Source organism: Camelus ferus, chromosome 6, assembly GCF_009834535.1.
Source record: "Camelus ferus isolate YT-003-E chromosome 6, BCGSAC_Cfer_1.0, whole genome shotgun sequence".
Taxonomy (NCBI): Eukaryota; Metazoa; Chordata; class Mammalia; order Artiodactyla; family Camelidae; genus Camelus; species Camelus ferus.
In genome coordinates, this window is record NC_045701.1 from 16,182,672 (window position 1) to 16,206,364 (window position 23,693).

Consider the following 23,693-nt stretch of genomic DNA (forward strand, 5'->3'; position numbering starts at 1 on the left):
GAGGCAGAGAAGGGGGACTGCTAGAAACTGCATGAGGACAGAAATTGTTTCTATCTTGAATTCCATTATAAAGCATCCCCGCAAAACCAACAACTATCACAGTTTCTGGCATATATTAAGTGCTTAAGAATGTCTGTTAAATGAATGAATTAATATTTGAGACCAGTATTTGGATTTATATTATAGATGACCAACCATAATCTATTTGCTAATCTTTTTCCTATCTATAAATACCGGGTTTTCATTATAAATGCTTTGGAGCAGTATTCTCCCCCTCTGATGACTCTTACTTACATGAAACATACTGATTTTTTAACACATGGTGGGGAGACAAAAGGGAAAATGATCCTAGTAATAGGGGTGTATAATTGGAAATCAGCTGAACCCTTGCATTCACAAATCACGAACAATGCATACTGCATATACAGTGATATAACTAAAATAATACTGAACTGAAAACAAAAATCTCCAATTTTAGTCCAAACAACCCAGCCACTAGTTCATGACATGATTTTGAAAAGTCCTCTTACGTCTTTGTGTCTCAGATCCCTCATCAGTAAGATGAGCAGGATGCACTAGAGCAGTGCTTCTTGCAATTTTTTTGGAAACATGAGTACCTTTGAGAATCTGATAAAAGCTCTGAATCCACTCCCCAATATTTGGTGTACAATTTTTTTTTTACCAGTTTCCATATGCAAAATCCACATCAAGATCTTTGGATTAGATGGATTTCAAAGGTTGCTTACAGCCCTCTAACTCCAGAATGGAGCTGTCCGTGTCTCATACAACCACTAGTGTGCTTTCAAATAAGCAAATAATCCAGTTCCTTTCTCAGTGCTACAAAGTGGGGTACTAACGCACACTGTAAGGTTTCCTCTCTAAATCTGTGGTAAAAGAGAAGAGAGTCCCATGCCTCCCAAGGAGACCTTAAGCCAAATTAGCAGCTTCTATAAGGAGAGCTGTCTGCTCCTCAGGCTCATTTTCAGTGTTGCTCTGCTCCTTCTGTTTTTGCTTTGACGACTTAATCTCAATGTATACTTTGATTCCCAACTTGACTGGAAGTTCTTCAGATGTGGAAACCACATATGGTAGGTAGCCAGCCTTCATTTGGCCTCTAACGCTCCCCACCAATTCGTATTCACGCCCTCATCTGGTTCCCTGCCACATTTCACTAGGGTCTGTCTTTGTGACCAGCAAAGCAAGGCAGAAGGGAGGGTGTGTCATGCCACAGCTCCCGTCGTGGAGGTGTGCTCTTTTTCTCTCTCTCCCTCTTTCTCTCTCTCCCCATCTCTCTCATCACTCAGTCTGGGGGAGGCCAGTTACCATGTCACGAGGACACTAAGGAAGTTTGTGGAAAGGCCTACAGGGTGAAAAGGAACTCTCTGACTGAGCCTGCCCATTAGCATGTGAGAGAGCTTGTAAGCAGCCCGTGCAGCCCCAGGCAAGTCTTGAGGGGACTGCAGCCTGGGCGACAGCTGACTGCAACCTCTTGAGAGACTCTTAGCGAGAACCACTCAGCCCAGGGGCTCCCAGATTCCTGACCCTCTGACACTATGAGATAATAAATAGTGTTTTAAGCTGCTAAATTTGGAGTAATTTATTATGCAGCATTTATAGCTAATACATCCCTTCTCTCGTTCTCTCCCTCCCTCCCTCAGTTGCTTAGTACTGTTGGTAACATTTTACAATTGAAATTTATTCAAGCAGTCTGCTCTAACCCCTTTCTTTTTATGTTTTAAAAAAACCTCAGTCCCAGAATAATTAAGTACTTGTCCAAGGCCAACTAATTACTGGAAGAAAACAGATTAAAACCATAACATGGTATTATTTCCATGTTCCTATGCTGCCTTTGATTTTATATCAGTTACATCTACTCCTAGGTGTTAAATAACATGTTTTCATATTTATAGTAAAAGAGCGCTGTCAAAATGGCATTTTGTGTACTGTCTTTGCTTTAATTCATCAATTTTATCCCCTTTCTTTTGCCTCTTTTAATTGGGAAAAGTCTAAAAGGACTAGAAATAAATTGAGAACATGGTAATTATGGCCAAAAGAAAGAACCAATTTGCCAATAAACTATTTCTTTTACAACCTATTTTCAGAAGTGCTTGTTAGAACAAACTTTCTGCAACTTCTTTTATTTGTTTTTGTGTTTCTTCTGTTTAGATTTAGCGGCCTTTAGAGAGGGGAATTATCTGGCTGTACTCCTAAAATTGACTGATTTACTCTCTGAAATTAAATCGTATGCAAGTATGTATTCTACAATAATTATGAAGACACTTGTTAATGAGCAGAAGTATAAATATTTTTAATAAATGTCAGAAATGTGTTTAAAATACAGCCAGATAAAATTTTGCAGCATCTTTAGCAAATTATAAGCGAAATAAACTGAAGGTTTTTATGCCAACAAATGGAGATCTTTTATACAAGGAAAGTTGAAGTAAAGTTTTTATTTAATAAGAAGATAATGCCAAGTACTTATTAGGTCATATTACAGAGAAGACAATTTCAGCTGTTTATAGTTCTTCAGATGCAAAATATCCCACTGCGTGGTGCAAATTAATGTGCGATGTTTTACTAACACCAGAGACAGTAGCATGATACATGTGTTGATAACGAAAACTATGCTTCGGAGTTAAACCTACTTGGGTTCATATCCCAACTCAAACAGTTACTAGCTATGGAACCCAGGGCAAGCTACCTAACTCTGTGAGCCAATGTTGCCTCATTTGCAAAATAAGCATAAGTCTGCCAGGTACACACAGTAACTGTTCAGTAAATTTACCTCTTATAAAGTAGTTACTTTTGTTATCTTAATATTAATGACTTATGTTATCATTGTGGGGGAAAAGTGTAATTTTAAAACACCTCACTTATTCCGTTCACTTCTTAGTTACTTGTGTTGACTGTAAGGAAAGTGGAAGGTTTAAAGCAGTATTCTGAATATGAACTTCTTGCTCTTTAATATATAATGATGTTAATCACACAGTGAGTTCATTAGACTTGCTATTTTGTAAATTAACTAACCACCCAGATATTTTGAGAAAATAATCAATCATTGCACACAGAGGCTTTTGATATAATTATTTAAATTATCAGCTAATTCTAAACACTAGTCTTTCTTAAGTAAAAATCAACAATATTTAAATAGGAGGCAAAACAGGCCTATGTATCATTTTTCATTGCAGTCTAGTGGATATACAACATTATATTAGTTTCAGGCATACAATATAGTGATTCAAAATTTGTAGAGATTATACTCCATTTGTAGTTATTTTAAAATATTGGCTATCTTCCCTGTGCTGTACCATATATCCTTGTAGCTTATTTATTTTATACATAGTAGTTTGTACCTCTTAATTTCCTACCCTGTCTTGCCCCTCTCCCTTCCCTCTTCCTACCAGTAACCACTAATTTGTTCTCTGTTATCTGTGAGTCTGTTTCATTTTTGTTGTATTCACTAGTTTGTTTTATTTTTTAGATTCCACATATATTTGATAAAATACAGTATTTATCCTTCTCTGTCTGCCTTATTTTACTAAGAATAATACCCTCCAGTTCCATCCATGTTGTTGCAAATGGAAAAATATTCTTTTTTATGGCTGAGTAGTATTCCTTATGTATGTATACCACAACTTCTTCATCCATTCATCTGTTGATGGACACTTAGGTTGTTTCCATATCTTGGCAATTGTAAATAGTGCTGCTATGAACACTGGGGTGCATGTATCTTTTTCCATTAGTGTTTTTGTTTCCTTTGGTTATATACTCAGGAGTAGAATTACTAGATCATATGGTAGTTCTGGCTTTAGTTTTTTGAGGATTCTCCATGCTGTTTTCCACAGTGGCTGCACCAATTTAGATTCTAAAAACAGGATACAAGGGTTCCCTTTTCTCCACATCCTTGCCAACATTTGTTATTTGTGGTCTTTTTGATAATAGCCATACTGACAGGTGTGAAGTGATATTGTAGTAGCCTATGTATAATTTTAAAACTAGAACTTGTATACTAGCAAACTTAACAAGCTGGTCAATTTCCTGAGGGTTTTTTTTTTCCTTCTGTAAAGTGGACTAATTTTGTGATTGCAGGCTTACAGCAGAGGTATTTTGAAGATTAATTAGAATGGAATGATGTGTTCTGCACCAATTGCAACACTGGCATGTGTATTTTTAAGGAATTAACATCTCTTTAGTAATCTACTGATATTTAGTCACTCAATAAAAATGTTCCCAATTGTACATTGTGCAATTCTATGTAGACTAAATTAGAAGATTTATGACAAAGTAACAAACGAAATTTATTTCTACGCAATGCGGTGATTTTATTAGTAACAGTAATATGAATACCTGATAAACTATTAAATAGTTCTTTAAAACATGATAATTTTATGTGCAAGTACAAACTTAACAACCATGACATAGATTTATTTATAAGCTCATCTTCTTTGGGATGAATTTTTATTCAATATCTGATCAACTTCAAGCCAATTAAAAGAAAATTTGAGGACCAAATTAGGCCAGAATTTTTTCAGCATCAACAGCATACCCATGTGTCTATTAAACATCCAACATTATTTTATAGTATGTTATTTATACAGGAGGGGGGTTGAACACAATTTCTTAGAAGCAGAAACACCTCAATAGATTTATCTCAGTGGGAAAACCCCTCACCTCGTTGGCCTACTTCATGATTCAAGGGAGTACTCTAATTGCAGTCAAAGTTGTCTTAAAGAATGTGGCAGATAACCTCCATACTTTTGTCTTTAAAGGCTAAACATAAGCCTCAAAACTATTGTTTCTCTCACTTTCTAGCAACCGTCATGGGGGAAAAAAATCCTCTGTAATAAGGTAGCTTTTACGGTGATTGTGAACAACTGACTTAATGCAGGTTACTACTATTATCATAGATTCAAGAGGCATTGAAAAGAGAAAAATGTGCAGTTATCCAGAAAAACAATATGGTTCCGATTAGCAGAACTTAAATGATGCCTTCAAAAAAGTCCTCCTTTAAAGGAAATAGCCATTTTTAGTAAGCATAGCAATTAGACAAAGTCTAAAAATTGATCAAGGGCAAATGTTCTTCTCATATTTTTTAATAGAAAACAAAAGGTTTATCTTAGCTTAACATCATTAGCTGGAAAGATATTAAATCACTTTCCATTTCCCAACCTTGCAATACTTTCTTACTACCAAACAGCTACAAAAGTATTTCTTCTGAAGGTAGTGCGTGTGTCCTCTTTTGTCCTGCTCCTCCTTCAGGTGGTTCTCTCTCAGCAGAGACTTCCATGCCCCCCTCCTCAAGTTAGGCGATTAGGCAACACCCTAATTAGCTCTAGGCTTTCCCCCTCCGACTTGTAGTTCACCCTCCACCTCCAACTAATCTGTTCATTCTCTAAATACATGGACTATGGACTTGCTTATTAATGTGGCCTCCATCTGGCATAAGGAATGTATCAGTGACTGTTCGCTGAACTAATAAAGAATGAAAAAAGAAATCACCAGTCTTTCAAAGGTTTGTGTGATGGCTTCATTGTTCAAGCAAACAAGGGAGGAAACTTCCCCCTGCCTACAGGTGAGCTCCCCATAAAAGCTGCCTCAGTTTGAACCACACTACCCAGTCCTATGGTCAAAAGTACAGTTAGAGACACCGTAGGTCACCAAAAGACTATCTGAAGATCAGGCTACTGGCACTAAAACAAATTGAGAGGATATTCACCAACTTTGCACTTCTCCCCAGCTCTCTCTTCCTATACACATGTCTTCTCCTCTGTTCATCCTGGTCCAGGATCAGTTTTATAAGTGGTACTAGTTAAGTATGCAGATCCCTACCCAAAAATTATCAACCACTGCTTGTTTTCACTAGTATAGCTCATTTAATCCTTCCAGAGTTTTTCCCCTCCTCTGTGTATCCGTTTAATGCAGATATTCCTTAAGCCAATATAAACTATGAATTTTTTCTGCATGTGGTTTTTCATATGTAGGGATTAGTTGACAGTCAGATGAGAATAAGAACGAGTGTTGAGGAGGATATAGCTCAGTGGTAGAGTGTGTGCTTAGCATGCACAAGGTCCTGGGTTCAATCCCCAGTACCCCCATTGCAAAACAAGTAAATAAAAATAAATAAACCTAATTACTTCCCCCAAAATAATTTTAAATATTTTTTTAAAAATGAGTGTTGAGGAGGGCTACAGCTTTTCCAGGACTGGTCTTCACCATCCCTTGCCAGTCACCCTTTCAGGGTCACCAGTGGTACCTGTGCCTGCTTAGATCATTGACCTCTACAATAAAACGTTTCCACTCCTCCCAGTATGCTAGGACCTAGTATCATCAAGTTATTGAAAACCAAGAGGAAAAAATAAAACCTTAAAAGTATCCAATAAAAAGTTTTAAAAATCATCACAGTGCTTTTGAAAAACAAGTAATACACAACATTGTAAAATGACTATAACTCAATAAAAAATGTTAAAAAAGAAAAGAAAAGAAAAACAAGTAATAAAACTCAGAACTATTCAATAAATACTGTGTCACCTTTAAGGAATAAGAGGGAGAAACTGATCAGCAGTATTTTAATTTGGCAATATTTCTCAAGTTAAAGAGGTTCATACCTTTCTACTGAGCAATTCCATCTTGGTTATATATATATATATATATATATATATATATATATATATATATATATATATAGTTTTAAAATATCAAAATAGTTTATAATGTTTCTCAAGAAAAAATATTTAGTACAATTGTAAAAACGTACATGGACCAATGTATTTCACAGGGTGGACTCAATTATGTCTTGTTCAATTCTTCAAAATAATGAAGAAATGAAATAACTTGACAGTGTTTATTCTGTGATGTATGTAAGTCAAATCATTTTGCTGTACACCTTAAACTTACACAGTGCTATATGTCAATTATATTTCAGTAAAACTGAAAGAAAAATAAGTTTAAAAAAAAACATTTCCACTCCTCCCTTAAAATTACCTAGAAAAACATTAAGTCAAGTAGGTTCTAGAAGCCAATATTTTTTTAATAATAGAGAATAAGAAAGAAGTGAGGTGTACTTCTCATTTATTTAAGCAAGATTTTTCATTCTTGTCCACATTAAATTTTCATAATGTAGTGATCTACTTCTTACCTATAGTTGATTTTTAGATGTGTAAAAACTTGAGAGAAATATGAGTGATAGTCAGTTTGCCTCCCTTCTTCTACCCCTTGCATCGAGCTGTCTACCACTGGAAGATAAAAGGAAGAGTAAGACTTGGTGCTTATCTTCCCAGAGCTAGCAGCGTTGCCAGACGCAAACAGAATGAACCACAATACAAGGCAAATGTGTCGTGTATGCCTAGAAGGGCAGTTAGTTCTCTTTAAAATCTCAGATAAGTGACCTTTTCCAAGGGTATTAAAATTAATTCATTAAATTTGCAGTCCTCCCTTCTGTTTATGCCAAATCTCAAATTTCTAAATAGTTTTTGGCCAGTAAATGAAACTCGTTCTTTATTGATATAACTGAAATAACTTCAACTTTTGCATAAAATGCTTTTCTGAAAAGTAAAACAAAGTGTATTGTTGTTAGGTACGTAAGACAAGAATTTTTCAATCATGCTGGAATCCTAAAACATTTTTAACATTTTCAGGTTGCTGCATGGAAGATGTTTTTGGTCAGTTTCTAGGTTGCTCAAATGATGGCTATTGGGCGTCACTTCTAATTAGGAGAATGGTCCTGTAAAGCTGCTCAGAGCTTAGGAAGGGCTCCAAACGAGGATCAAATCTCAATCTCTGGATTTCAGCCCAGTATTTATACCCAAAATACTACCCTAATAGTCCAAAATTATATGCAGGCTCTTGACTTGGGCACAAATTTTTGGTTCAAGGTCACTCAAAAAATACTGGTTCGGGTCCATTTTATAGCCTTTTTAGTTGGACCTAACCCTTGCGTGGAAGCTTGTTTTAGTTCTTCACTATGCCAAAGATAAATTCCCTAGGCAATAGCTGCCCAGTTTCAATTTAGAAACATAAATGGTTTACCCAAATCAGGGGTGAGAGCAGGGAGGGTAGTGGGGGTAATGGGTATGCTCTGTTGTCAGGTAAGTTTGGGAAACCATGTATCATCTTCTGGAGTTTTGCAGTTCATATTAGCGTAGTATAGGCTCAGAGAATTTTCTGCTGTGAAAAACTTGTTCAACTTTATTTAATATAATATTTTCCAATCAGTTAGCCACAGAAACCATGCCGCAGGAAACACTATTCATATCTTCAGAGACACTGGTGTTCCAAGAAACAAAGTTTGGAATTGCTGCTGTAAGAAAAATCTACAGGCTGAGTTGATCCTGAATTTGATCTCAAATCATTTTCTCAGCATTATCTACAATTACATCTGAAGTTCAAATAGGCAAACAAAATGGAAAATACTACAGTAGCTTTTAATGGAACATGATAAGTATGCTATTTCAGAATGTTGAAATCTGCCTCATTTCTCTTTTCTTGTATTAACCGTACAAATAAACTCAGTTTCAGAGGGGTCTGGATAAATAAGCAAAGACAATGACAGTTTTAGGCACAAATTTTCAAACCTCCTATTTGAGTAATATATGCAATAATCTATTATCATTTCAACCCCTCTGTGCACTATTGTGTTTTTGTTTGTTTTCTTTTCATCTCAGAAATCCTCTCTCTACTATCTTATCAGTCCATTGCAGTCAATTGCCCTTATTTCTTAAGTGCATCAAAAAAGTTAGTAGAATGTTGTACATCAACTATACTTCAATTTTTAAGAGTTGGTAGAGCTATGTTGAATTGAGAACCCTTTGTATTTAAATCTTCCCTAAACTTAAATGCAACATTTATTAATTTTTATATAAAGTCCTTTTTCCTTTCCTCTCTCACCTTTTTCTCTCTGGTTCACAGACAAAGAGATTTTCTTACCTTTTATTCTTATAGGACACTAGCCAATGGCTCTATCAAGTACTTGTGGCCACACCAGTAGAAGTGATTATATTCTTCTGCGGGAAAGTTGCCTGGAGCAACTGAAGAATCTCTAGAGACAATTATCCCCAATATACATCCGACTCTTTTTCTCTGAGAAGGATGTTTTCTGCCTGAAAGGACAGAAAACCTTACCTGGACATGGACATTGGATAATTTCCCTCTTTCCTTCCCCATCCTAATCCCCGTGTCTTTATATATTACTACACAAAACCAACTGGCTGAGTAACTTGAATGATGTTTTCTTTGTTGGTAAACTTAGGATGGTTTCTCTACCTAAGTCAGGTGCAGACAGCATCTCAAGTGCAGATACGACTCTTAGTCAAGAAACAGCCACGTGGTCAGGGACTCTTTAATGGGACTTTCAGAACCATGTGAAAGGCAGATGATTTTTATTTTCCAACCTATTTTGCTTATAGAAAGATTGAGTATGAACCTGGAGGACATTATGCTAAGTGAAGTAAGCCAGATACAGAAGGGCAAATACTACATGATACAACTTATAGGAAGAATCTAAACTACTAATCTTCTCTCCTAGAAGTAGAGTAGAGTGGTGGTTGCTATGGGCTGGGGGTGGGGAGGAACAGGCAAACATTAGTCAAAAGGTACTAAGTTTTAGTTGTGCAAGATGAGTAAGTCCAGGAGATATACTGTATAGCATAGTGTCTATAGTTTACAGTATTGTGTTGTATACTTATATATTTGCTAAGGGGATAGATCTTATGTTAACTGCTTTTGTTACAATAATAATGATGATGATGATAATAATAATAATAATAGGGCAGGAGGGGACTTTTGGGAGTGATGGGTATGTTTATAGCATAGATTGTGGTGATGTATACTTATCTCCAAATTTATCAAGTTGTATCTATTAAGTACAGCTTTTTCTCACTCATATGTCAATAAATTGTTTTTTTTAAAGAAAAATTGGATATGGTTTAGAAAAAGGAGGAATTCATATAAAAGCCCATTTCATTTAATGTTTTTTCTCCGTATTACTTAGATATACACAATTCCTGCCTCTTCTTCTATGTACAGTATTGAAATTAAAACATAGAAACATATCATATTCCAATATTGTTGTAAAGAAGTTACTATATTACCAAAAATCCTTTGATACAGAGGAAGAAAGCTAGCATCTTTAGAAAAGAAAGAAAGCTTTGCCTTAATCCCCAATTTACAAAGAAAATAAACTTCCAGGTTCGTATCCTTTCACTAATCTAGATAGACCCTCTAGGCTTGTGATTTCTTCCCTATCGCATTTTCTAGACTGGAGATGGTCTCTTTAAGTCACTGCCTTTGTAGGGTGGCCATGGGAGATGAGACTAATTTGGGAGCATCTGAGTTCATAGTCATAAGTGGCTCATTTAAGTGCCTTGTCAGCCGGCGTTGATGCCTGTACTCCAGGTTCCCTGCCACAGCACCACTTGAAAGTGTCAGAAGGGAGTCAGACCTGCCTGTCACTGTGAAACTGTGACACAGGACCTATTTTTCCCAGCAATGAACTCATTCACCAAAGATGCCTTCTTACATAGTAGCTACAGAGCTGTCATCACATGCATTTTCAGGCCAGTTCACCAAATTTTGGAGACACTAAGATTTGTCAGGTCAGATGGACTCAGAAGATGCAGAATTCAGAGATTCATTCCTGATAAGCTCATTTCAAAATCCTCCAGGGTACAGGTTAACTCTAGAGCCCTCTAAGGGTTCCAGAACATTCCCAGGACACCTGAGGGGATTCTGCCAAATCAGAACCCTTGCCTCATTAAATAGTGGTTTTCAACCTTAGCTACACATTAGAACCACTGGAGAGCTTTAAGCAGACACTCATGCCTGTGTCCTTCCTGCCTTCATGAGATCTGATTTAATTGAGCTGTGGTTTCCCCAGTAATCTGGTATGATCCCCTTAGTCCAGAGGCTCTCAGCCTTGGAGGCACATCAGAATTAACTCAGGAGCTTTTAAAATCCCTGATGCCCAGGCTGTACCCAAAATAAATTTAATGAGAGTCTTTGAGAGTGGAGCCTGGCATCAGTATTTTTTTGAAGTTCCCCAGCTGATTACAACATTTGTCCACGGCTGAGAAGTAGATAAATCTAGAAAAGGAATCCCTTCCATATATCTCAAAGCTGGCTTCTTGCGTTCTCTCCAATTCACTGGGATCTCTGAATGCTCTAAAACTATAGACTGAAGAGTTTTAATACAGCTGAGTCATGAGGTGTAATACATAATCAGATGCTCTGGATTGATAGAGAAATGAAAGTGATGGTCAGTTCAGATGAGGATTTACAAAATGAATAAGAAATGCACCTGTGGCAATAAATTAAGGTACTGAATAAGTGCTATGCACTGGTATTAGCCTAAAAAAGTGAGTATGGCCATAAAATGAAAAATAATTCTTAATATTAGAGTTTTCAAAGAATAGCTAGTGTTTCCAAATCTGCTACCAAGCAATTTATCCATCTTCCATAATTTAAAGCCTTAATAACTTACTTAAGTAAATACAGGTCACCAGTTCTACAGAATTCCATTTTGTCAGTAATTCTAGGATTTGGGTTTAATTTCATAGATATGTTCCTTATTGTCTATTTTTTTAAAGTGAAGTTGTCATGATTTCCTTACTTTTTATTTTGCTAGTGTGAATTATTCTTCTTTTTGTTAACTTGCTAAGAACTCTTGTTTACCATCTTCATACTTAGAAGCGATGTGTGTATTTGTTAGCTACTAGCAGAGATTCTTGTTGATCAGGGGCTTATCCAAAGAATTGTTGACAGTTGAGTTGCTGAAGATTTTGTGGTCAAAGTCAAATCCAACAACCTTATGTTTATTTGTTTTTTGCCAATTGTTAGGCCGTATCCCGTCACAGTCTAACAATCCAAAAGAGAATGTTGCCAAATCGCTGGCCAGTTTTCAGAATGGCTAACCCTTTTCTTGCTGTGGAACTTACAAGGCTTAATTATGACAAGTGAAGCATACTTTTTCTTGAATCAGTGGCTTATGGCAATTAAGAATTTCTTCTTCAGAAGGATGGGTGACTGTCATTGACAAGAGCGAAACTTCTTAGCAATTGGATGCCGAAAGCAAGAAAATCATCCTGAGGGACTGAGTTGCCCGAGTTCACATCTGTCTCTCAGGGTGGTTGTTGGTTGCCCAGCGCACTGCTGCCATCTCTCACTCGGCACCTCAATTTCCTGCCTAAACAGCAGTGTTATTTCTGTCAGGTGTGGAGTGATTGCCTCTGTCTGCTCATGGGCTGCCTGGTCCAATTATCTAAATTCACCCTCTGGCCTTGTCCCCAAGGGGAAAGCTCTGACAACAGCAGTGGAAGTATTGACCATCCATTGCCAGTCCATGTATGGTATTATTCATGTTCTCCTACAGAGGGCATAGATGTTTATTTCATTTGGAGGAATGTTTCATGCTTTTATTACTCTTATTAGTAGTTCAGTTAGGTTCCAGTTTCATTGCTTAGAAACCTACTGAAAGGCTAAATGTGGTGCCACCAGAGAACAACTTGAGAGGAGAGGCTTTCTTGCCTCCTGGGGGAGAACAGTGTGCAATCTCAGGACCAGCTCTCCAGTGATAGCTTCTCTCCCCTCCAGAGTCAGAAATGCAGCTCAGCATCTCTTGGTCTCTTATGAATTCCTATATATACATAGTTGGGTCTTGCTTGTATGGTTACTAATACAAGTCTTGTTTCTGCTGGGTTCCTTGGTGCATTTTTTCTGCTATTTACTCATTCTTATCTAGATTTAAAATATTTCACAAGACAACACTACAGGTGATAAGACTGAAGTGAGATCCTCACAACCCAGGGTAGCTTAAGTAATGTTTTAATTGTCTAAAACTCTGAGATGTGAGCTTTCACATCAACCTCTCTATTACCCGCCTGATCTTCCTCCAGGCCCTCCATTCATCTGCCCCAGCCCAGCACCTTCTGGAAACAGAATTACATACCCAGATTTTTCACCTCTCCTACCTACTCCAATCCACTATCTTAGCGATACCTTATAAACCACATTCCTGTGAGGGAGCAGTGTTTCTGCTGGAGAAGTAAGCAGTCTTTCAAGATCTATTAACATCTAAGGGTCACTTTCCCTTTCACTCAAAGCAAAGCCATGAGAATGGACTGGGGACTTTGATACAGTAACCCAGAGGACAACTTTTTCACACAGCTGACATCTAAGTTTTCATGCAAAATTTTATCATCTAGGGCATTTAAATCTATACCATCTTAAAAAGCCTCCAAAGAAGGATGTTTAACAACCTGTGAATGAACTGAAGGCATCAGAACGTTGAAAAGGAAATTCAGAGTTTAATTCTGATCTCTACAACTTCCTGAACTCTGTTGCATTTCAATCTAGTAGACAATCCAATTTCTCATTTTAATGAAAATAGGAAGGAAACATCTTTTGTTCCTTTGTTCATTCATTCAATTAAGGGTTGATGAATGTAAACAATCTGGGAGTTTTGTTGTTTAAATTTTTTAATCTTCTTTGACTTTTTAAACAAATTCTGTTGAGTACTTTCTTTGTACTTGGATTTCTTTGCATCCTAGATACAGTACCTTCAACTTCTCATGTGTCAACTTGCATGTTTTATGTATGAGGCATTCAATTTTAAGGCTGCCCCTTAAAAATAGGAAATGACTATCAGAATTCTCTGCTAAGTTATTCTCCATATATTTTTCAATGGAGTACCTTAGGATTTCCTATAGACAGTAGTGAATCAGCCTCTCTTTATCCATGGAGAAGCCTGACAGGCTTCTTCTTCAAGAGAATAACAATACAACTTGACAACAGTTTTGATGTTCCTGAAAGGATCCTGATAAGTCTCCCCTTCTAGGATAATTAACCAGATCAGGAAAGTATACTCTACATATACAGCCTATGAAAAAGCTTGTAGAAGTGAAGATTATTTACATAATATATATCATGTCTTTTAGTACATTGGTATTGTGACATACTAATTTATAATGATGTAGAATGACTTTCTTTTCTCCCCTCCTTCCTTCTTCCATCCTTCCTTCTCTCCTTCCTTCTTGCCTTCCTCCCTTTCTTTCTTCATTTTCTTTTTACTGTAGAATTAGAGTTAGAAAAGAATTGTGTACCAAATTGGCTTTATGATAACTCAAGGTTGGTGCTAAGTTGTATTTCAAACTATAAAAAAAACTTCAGCATTTTGTGTATGTTTAAAAATACCTGAGCTTCGTGATTTTAAGAAATTTTAATACAAAATAAAACTTGTATATACACATGCATTCCAATTGTAGATACTCCAGTTCACCCCCCAAAATTATTCATTTTCACTGGATTTTACATCTGATTTTTCACTTTTTCATTACTTGTTAAAAGATTCAAAAAGAATTAGTCAGCATGTAGAAGAATTCCACAGTGTTTACATTCAATAACCTTATTACTACCATTTGAAATTAATTTGAACAACTCAACTTACCATTGAGATAACACTTTCATCTCATTCAGTGTGTGTGATAATTATAGAATGAGTACTCATTGTTCGCGTTTCTGTTATGTGTTCCGTGGCTTAGGATAGAATAGACTGTAAGAACCAGAAGGCATATCGGAAGTCATCTGTACATAACCCACATCTTCCAGATGAAAATGGTGAGTGTTAGGAAAAGTAAGAAAGTGTTCCAGAGTCACTCATGGACAGAGATTGGACCTATCTGTCATAACTTCCACCTGGGCACTGTTTTCTCCACCAAGTTCTATTAGCCATTATAAATCTCAAAAACTTCTAAATAAATTGATTATAGGCCAAATTCTGTTGCTCACAGAGGCGGCTATCCACAAAACTTTCCTCCAAATAGTTATTTCCTTAGCTAAGCTTTAGTATAATCAGAACAATATTCTAGAACTAACATAACATAATTCATAGAGATAATGATAAAACCATAACTGTCAGCAGTCCATAAATGGCATTGACATTCTATATCAGTTATAGTTTAAAAGTGGACCCTCTCATTTTCATGTTGGAAACAGAATTCCCCATATTAGTTCATTAGTTTAGAAGTCTAAAAGCCATTTATCAAACAAGAAGCAGAAATTTTAAATATTCACTGCAAGCCTGGCACTGTGCTATGCTAGGCAAATGTTTACACCATCACCCCATGCATTCTTTTTCAATTGACTTTAACATACATAATATTAGAAAAAGACATAGTAATAATATTGTTCAAGTGCTAGTAATAAAAACAGAATTTATTTTCACTCAAGGATTTTAAGTTCTTCATGTGTATGTTGAGGTATATATTTTACCCATAAAATTTAATACTTTGGAAATTGGTTATTAACCATAACTGCCAAATGAATCCAACGCTGAAATTTGAACATGAAAAGAATAACTGATTTTTGAGGAAATTGTAAGGCTTTACACATAAATCATGGCATTAACATCTCTTCCAACTTGCTTTTATTTCCTCCTTCGTATTTACATTTCTCTTAAGGTAACAAAGATCTTTCATGGCATAGAATATTAGATAAAGAAAATGTTAGAAGCAACCTATTTTTGTGCCTAGGTAAATAAATAAGCCATCTAATACAAGCTCATTATGACATGAGCAGAGGAGGATGCCACAGATCCTCTTCTGTTTTCTAATGATGCATAATTGCACAAGTCACTGAATGCATTTTTGAACACAGTTCAGTATTTTATACCACAAATATTTTTTCAAGGGAAACCAAATTATTTTAAAAACATTTATTCTCTATTCCTCAAACTAATGGTAAGTCATTTTGGGTGTGCATTTACTGAGTATCCTATTAGAGTTCCTAATGAGTTTTGCTCAGACAGTAAATCATATTTCAGTATGAATAATATTAACACTTTGCTTAATATATGAGCATTTTGAGCTTAAGACATGGAGAATACATTTTCAAATTGGCTTGAGTTATCAGCTCCAGCTATATTAGTAGATTTGCCCTGTTCCAGGAGTTATTTTTAGGAACCTAGTCTAACTAACCCAATTTATTAAAAAAATAGAAAATTATATTTAATTTTTTTCCAAAAAAAGGAACCTGAGAAAGCATGTCACTTGAAAATTGATCCTTTCACAGATTGTTAAATTTCATAAGCTGTGCTGTAAATAGAAAACATGACTTACTGTAATTGTTCTTCATCTCTTGGGTCCCTTTGACTTTGCCTCTTTTATCAATCCGCAGATACCACTGTGTTCGACAGAAGAGTCTTCTCACTCTTATATCCCCTCCTTCCATGTAATCATAACTTCTTGTATGTCGCTCGGGGCTGGAACAGTTCACATTTGTAGCCATTTGCTCTGGAGTCATGTCATTGCAAGCTAAAGATATAGTGCCCACTAGACAGATAATGTGGAAGCATGATCTGTAGAGCAAACTTGGCAGGATCCATGTCAGTATCCATTTGCGCATTATAGTGTAGTGCTCCGGGTGTTCATGAATAACATAATGAAAATTCAATCTTGAATTGATTGTTGCTCCTAGGTCATTGACCTCTTCCTATCTGTGAACTGTAGATTGCTTTTAAAAAGAGTAATTGCACTCTTCAGATTGTTAGCCTTATCCTTCTTGTTTCTGGTAACAATATAGGATTCCTCCTTAAATAACTCTTTGTTGATATATCCTTATAAAAAACAGGTTGTAATGAGCTCAGTTGCTGCAGTGCTGTTTGTTACTTGACTTCTGTTTGCAATGAGAGATTAAGAATGGGGAGGGAGGAGAGAGAGGAAGATAAAAAAAAATCGTATGTATAAATTTCAGTGGGTAAATAGTATTAGAACATATGGTGTAATTCAAACTGTGAAGGTACATTTAAAACAGCTTTCTCAGAGGATGTCAGTGTCTTTACCATTCTGTATGTAGATTCATAAAAGTTATGCATTAGTAGAGACAAATCAGAATATGATTGTACCATTCATTCCAGCTCCTATTTAATAAGAAACATCCTGCAATTAGAACTTCTACATTCTAAAATTACTATTAACAGAGTATAAATGCTTTTTTCTAAATTTCTTTATCGTCTTCTTTTACATTTGTGGTTAGTCAGTTATTTTCTCCTGAACTGCCCACGTTTCTCAAGTTAAATGTCAGTATCACTCTGGAGAATTTCAGCCTTATCTTTATGTAAGTTCTACAGCATAATTACTATAGATAACCATATGGCTGAAAAATCTGGTAACTTTCCTTTTCCCCTCAGTGCTAAAACCAGAGAAAGATAAATGACTAGAAAACATTCAGCATTATTTTTAAAGACAGTCACTTACTTGTTCTGTTGATAACAGCTGGATACACAAGAATTCCATGTCTGTTGTCTGCCTTGTGCAACTTGAGCCTCTCTACTGTAGCTACAAACTATTTCTCAGCTGAGAAATTCTCCAGCAGAATCATAATTGTTTCCATAAATCAACAGGCAGGAGGATTTTCTCTGTGTGTGTGAGCGCGTGTGAGCTTGTGTGTGTGTGTGTGGAGCCTTTTATTCAGGGCTTTTTGGTAAATACCTTTGCTGACCTCATTGGAAGCAATTAAAACTTAACCAGTGAGCTGTTAGTTGAATACAACGGCAAGAATAAAGGAGGCTTGTATAGTATTCATTCAGTGGTCATGAGAGGGAGCTATGAACACGGTTTATATGTTCCATGGTTTAAATCTACAAATGGGTACCTACTTTAGAAAAATGAATATTTGATTCTGAAGCAGTTCTAAGGGGAAAGGGAATTTTTTAGACTTTCTTTAAAACACAGCAGTTTTATGTAAGTTGAAAAATACTCATTTGAGCATAGATGTAAAAGGGATTTTTTAATAGTTAGGAAACCTTTTCTATAGCTTTATGATGCATGCATTTCTACTATTACTCCTTTGTGTCCAGAATATTAGAATAAAATTACTAATATGTACTAATTTACATCTTAGTGGATTAACATAGCTGAGTTAAGGGTATATTTCTTTATATAAAGATTTTTTAGCATTGCATATGACTCAGTCTGGAAAGAACCAAAGAAACACTTCAGCAAAGTATTTTCTGTGCTTAACCTATTACTACATGTACATTAAAACAAGAGCAATAAATACATGTCATATGATTATAATTTTATGTCTTATTTTCCTAGGCTGAAAGGAAGAAGACCTAGGCTCATATTTGAGTTGGGTCACTAATTACTAGTATGACCTTGGGCAAGTCACTTGACGCTTCTGGGTCTCAGCTGCTACATTTGTAAAATTAGTCTAAGTGATTTGATAGTGTCTTGTAGTTTTAAAATTCTGTGACTTGTTACTTAATAGTAACTGCTAATATAAAGAAGAGGCTACATACTTTTTAAATTACTATTTTTAAAAATTAAAAATGAAGAAAATTTTACATGATTTTACATTGGTTATCAATGTTTGACTCTTGCCCTCAAAAAGAACATTAAGACAATACATAAATGTTAATTTAATGATGGAATTTTAAGAGTTATAGCTCATGTAAATAAGAGAAAGCTATTTTACTTTCCAGGATGAATTATTCTCCCCTTGACTTCTTATTCTAGCATGTATGTAGTAGCGTTCTAGTGTTTTATTAGATATTTGTTGCACAATAATTGCATTGTTAATCTAAATGAATATTTAGGGATATATGTTAAAATTCTCTTTCCCATGTTGACACCCCCAAAACACACACACACACACACACACACACACACACACACACACACACACACACCACTTGAAATGCACTACTTTACCACCAGGTGGTGCATGTAGACCAAATAGGAAAAGAAAATGAAGTACATTCAATTGCATTATAATTTATGTGATTTCCTTTTGTGTCTATACTTTCGTGGAACAGAATAGAAAGCACAGAATAGTTTAAACATACTCAGTTACTCTTGAGGCACTAAATATTGAAGTTTCTAAGTTTATTAGAGCAGAAGAGGGTGGCTCTCTGTAATTGCCTCTGTTGAAAGTTACATAGCAGCAAAATAGTCCATCACGTATTCCTCTAAAAGGAGGAAGGGGAGAAAAAGAAAGTATGATGCTTCTCTGTCCTGAATCATACCTCCATTAGTTCTGTAGGCAACAATAATGAACAGGGTGAGAACTCCTAGGACTCGGATATTCCTTCTAAAGAAATCAAAATTGTTAGCAGTTAGTTCACACGTAAAGATGTCAAGAACTGCTAAGATCATCTGCTGCACGCTGAATGTACAAATTTTATACTAAGAAAATCAATAGATCAGAAGTCAGAATTTTCAAATTAAGTGCTCAAGATTTAAATAAAAGAAATAGATTGTTGATAAAGAATGCTTAGTGCCTCTTTAAAATCTACTATATAAGGTTAATTGTAAAATTGGAAACAAAGTATGAAATTGTGATGTATGCACTCTGAGTTCATTAGTTGCCATTATACTCTGTGATTTGAAATATTAATGAATGGAGTGAATCTCAGCAAGGGAGCTGTATTTATATCCTTTGATTATCAGTTTCCATAATGGAGAATAATTAATTCAAGGTAGGCCCACAACCTGTTTCTCTTGCACCTCAGCTGTAATGAAGAACCTCACTTATGTCCTTATCTTATTTATATTTCAAGAGGAATTCTCCACAAACCAAGAGTAACTTAGGTATCTCTAGATTGGGTAACCTTCCGGGGTTTTTTAAGTTCTTATTAGTAATAACGTTGACACGTATTTATTGCTCTTGTTTTAATGTACACATAGTAATAGATTAAGCACAGAAAATACTTTGCTGAAGTGTTTCTTTGGTTCTTTCCAGATTGGGTTAACTTCACTTTTAATTATAAACACCTCTATCTTTTCAGCTTTAAATTTATAAAACAAAGGATTAAACTTGTAAAACAAAGGATTCTTACATCTATTTCTAAAAATTGGCTTTAAAAAAGAAAAGTCCTTAGAAAGTGAAGATTAGCACCTTGGATTCTTCAAAAAGAAACAATGCCTAATACTTGTCTAGTTTGGCTTGGGAATAGAATATATAAAAAGAATACATGAAACCTATTTCAGTAAACATCATAAGAACGTAGTCAGTTTTTAAAGTGATAATGATTAACCACGTAGTTTTGCCTAAGCAACCTCCATTATATCCATATTTCATTAAGAGGTAAATGATAGAAAATAACTTTTATTTAAAGAATTTTGCATTGCAGTCATTAATTTTAAACCTATGTCACATTAATAAATATACATAATGTTATCACTAGAAGGGAACATCATTAAATATTTTCATTACTTTATGTTTTTACGTCCTCTCCTGTTCCCCATCCTCCTAGTTCCCATCCTTTCCCCAAAATATAGGGAATCAGATTTATTCATTTCTGGTGTATTTTTCTAGAGTTTCCTATGCATATATAGGCAAATCAACTATACATGTTTTTTACTTTTCCTCTTTTTATAGAAGAGGTAGCATATCATACACAATGTTCTGCATGTTGCATTTTTTACTTAATACAGATAGAAAATCTTCCCATCTCAGTATATAGGAAATTTCCTTGTTTTTTTGTTTCTTTTTTTTTCTTTATAGCTGCATCGTACCCCCACTGAATGGGTTTATCACAATGTATTCGACTAGCCTCCTATTGTTGAACATTTAATTTTTTCCAGACTTTTTCTATTACAAAAAAGAAATGCTATAATGAATACAGTTATAAATGTATCATTTTGACTGTGCAAATAGGGTTCATTTCCAGAGTTTGCCTGGATCAAATTATTTATTTGTTTGTTTGTTGTTTGGATAGATATTGTCAACTTACCCTCCCAGAAGCTCTACTAGTTTTATAGTCCCTCTCACAGTACATCAGAGTGCCTGATGTCAAACTTTAGGGGTTTTTCTAATCTAATGGGTGACAATGGCATTTCACTGTAGCTGTCTCTTGCATTTCTCATCTTACGAGAGAAAGTGCCCATCATGGACAAGTACTACAAGAAAAGGTACATGGTGCTTTGAGTGCCTACAGTAAGTGGCAGTAAGGAAAGTTTCCCTGCAATGGTACTGGTAGAATTGCAGTTTGAGGGGTGAGTGGGAATTTTTTCAACAATGAAACACCAGTGCACTCTAGAAAGGAGAATGAGAGGGACTGTGGTGTGTGAAGAGGCTGGAAAGATAGACAGGGTCATGGTGGGCTCTGTCAAGGAGTTTGATCCTTATCCTAAGAGCAGTAGAAAGCCTTATAGTATGTTAAGCTGAAGAGGGACACAATCAGAATTGCACTTCATGCCTCCATTCTGACCCAAACTTATTTAATTGCTATTAGCAGAATAAGTTTAAGAAACATTAAATTCTATTCATTTATCCTATTTTTTCTGTTCTACATTCTTTCAAAAAGATAGCCAGACTTTATGGTTGAAAAGGAAAGATGGCAGGGAAAAAAGTCATATACACTTTCTGACTTGAATCAAGCTTAAGTCAACTTCAAAGCATTGTGCTCAGTGCCCTGAAAAGAAGGGAGACCTAAAAGTGCTTTTGAGAAGCATCCCAGAGAAGATAGTGTCCATAGACCAGGCAGAAGAGAGTACAGTGTATTTGGGGAGCCAGGCTCCTACATTTCTGGGAACACCACAGCACATAGCAGAAGCAGCAAAGACCTAGAGATTCAGGGCTGCCTCGTGTGTCTAAAGAGATGGGCCCATAAGCACCCCTCATAAAGATATCCCATGTTTTAAAAGAAATCTGGAAGAACAGAGAACCCAGACCTGAAGGAATTGTGTGAGCGGAGTCCGTGAACACCCAGAAGTGACCAGAGTAGACAAATGACTCAACAGCCAAGGCCTTGGCCCTGAATAAAACCCTTGAATCCTATCTCATCTTGAAGTTGAAGAGGGGAATCCAGGAATAATTGATGTCAGTTTTCCACTAACTGGGGGTGGGAGGTGAGGGGGAGTGACATTCTCAAAGCCTAGGTTGATTTATAAACATAAATTTATATGTTATTCCTTGCACATGTGAGATTGTGGTCCAAGATTTATTTCCACTACGTTCCTACCACTATCATCACACTATGGATTTATCTTCATCTTTTCTTCCATCAGTCCCGTTCTGTAAATTCAGCCTCAACCTTGGATCATGCCATATAACTAATATTACTTACTTCCTTGATTCATCCACTTAGCAAATATTTATCTAATAGCTACTTGGTGCCAGATGTTGTTCTGGACTTTTGAAGATACAATGGTGTGTATTCTGGGAGTGATCTTTGCCCTTTCAGAGTATGCATTCCAGTGAAGGACAAACATAAACACACCGCTCTTTGGGGTGTGTGTGTGTGTGTGTGTGTGTCTGAGGGTTGGGTTCACATAGGATACAAAGAAGGTATTCAAGGAGGTAGGAGGTAGGGGGCAAATGGCTAGAGGGACCTACTTTAAGTAGGAAAGACCCAGCTAAGGAGGGATATCTTAAGCCTCCTGGATTGGGAATGACCTTGATGTGTCCCAGGGACTGAAAGGCCAGTGTGAATGCCATGAGCAGTGGGGCGAGTAGTGAGAGATGAAGGAAACTGAAAAAGTAGGCGGGGGCCAGATCATAAAGGACTTTGAAGGTCATAGTAATAGGAGTTTGGGTTTATTCTAAGTGTAAAGGAAGCGGGAGTACAGGCATGTCTACTCCAAACCTGACAGACCTGGTCAAAGACAATCGTTTAAACTCTGGAGTAAAATCCCAAAAGTAATTGAGCAAGTCTGGCGTTCCTATAAATCTTCGGTTATGCAGACTTTGTGCTTACGCTTGGCATGATGCCCTAACATTTTAAAACTAACTGTATATAAGATACGAAGTCTGAGTCATATGCTTAAAACTGTGCTGTGCCTGTGACTCAACTACATAAATATCTCAGTTTACAAATGTATCTAGACTCTTTGTGTCTCTGAGTCCATAAAAATGTTTTACTTAATTTCACATCTATCAAAAGTTCTCTGAAATGCTAATCTAAAATTCAAGTTCTTCAAATTATATTCTTAATTTACTGAATAACTTTAGACCTGGAGCAAAATCTCTAGAGTAACTTGTTCTTTTTTTTTTTTTTTTTTTTTTTTTGATTTGGAAATATCTGTTTAATGAAGTTACATTATATAATTTACTCTGGATTTCCTTGACTCTCCTTAAATTAATGTTTAACTTTAGCAAATAATCCATCTCCTTGATCCAGTGCTAAATGTTAGAACCTATTTTTGACAGCCTAGTGCCACTCTAACAGTTGGAAATTGTTATAATGGCTGTAGAGACAGCTTTCTTCACCCCTTGGAAAACATTACCAAAAAACATCAAAAGACCCTGTGCAATTAGGGTTACTACATTCTTTGCTTTAAATTGTCATTCTTTGGCTCCATATTCATTAGCACATAGTAAAATGAGGGGTAAAACTATCAACAACAATTTTTTTAATGTTTCATGGGTATCAGTGTGTTAATAACAACATTAGTTTAATTTTTGATTAATGAGCTTTAAAACTATGACTTTTCAGTGTTAGATGAACTTTTCAAAAGTGGGAGAAGGAGGCAGGATAAGATAATTATGGTAGTAAAGAAAGAGAAGAAAGTTATGGAGCCCAACACCTTTAGTATAAAGAAACATTCACAAAAAGCCAGGTATCTGGTAAAACAGATTTCTGTAAAACTGGTGGCTAACAAAATAACTCATGCATAAGAGAAAGGAGGTTCATACTTCTCCTTAGCTTTCTTTTCAAACTGAACATTCTTGCTATCTTTAAATATTATTCCTATTTTCTCCCC

At 35.9% G+C, this 23,693-nt stretch overlaps 2 protein-coding genes across 2 annotated transcripts in view; one reads left to right on the forward strand and one right to left on the reverse strand.

Annotated features, from left to right (window-relative positions):
- Nucleotides 1–17,562, reverse strand: part of FGF7 (fibroblast growth factor 7) — a 54,941-nt gene extending 37,379 nt beyond the window's left edge. Inside the window, exons 1-2 of the mRNA XM_006192329.3 lie at nucleotides 17,241–17,562; nucleotides 16,104–16,659 (exon numbers count right to left, since the gene is read on the reverse strand). Of these exons, the coding sequence (XP_006192391.1) occupies nucleotides 16,104–16,389 (286 nt within the window). The 5' untranslated portion in view covers nucleotides 16,390–16,659; nucleotides 17,241–17,562. The remainder of the gene's footprint in view (nucleotides 1–16,103; nucleotides 16,660–17,240) is intronic.
- Nucleotides 1–23,693, forward strand: part of FAM227B (family with sequence similarity 227 member B) — a 195,667-nt gene that overhangs the window by 108,438 nt on the left and 63,536 nt on the right. The gene's annotated exons all lie outside the window — the stretch shown is intronic.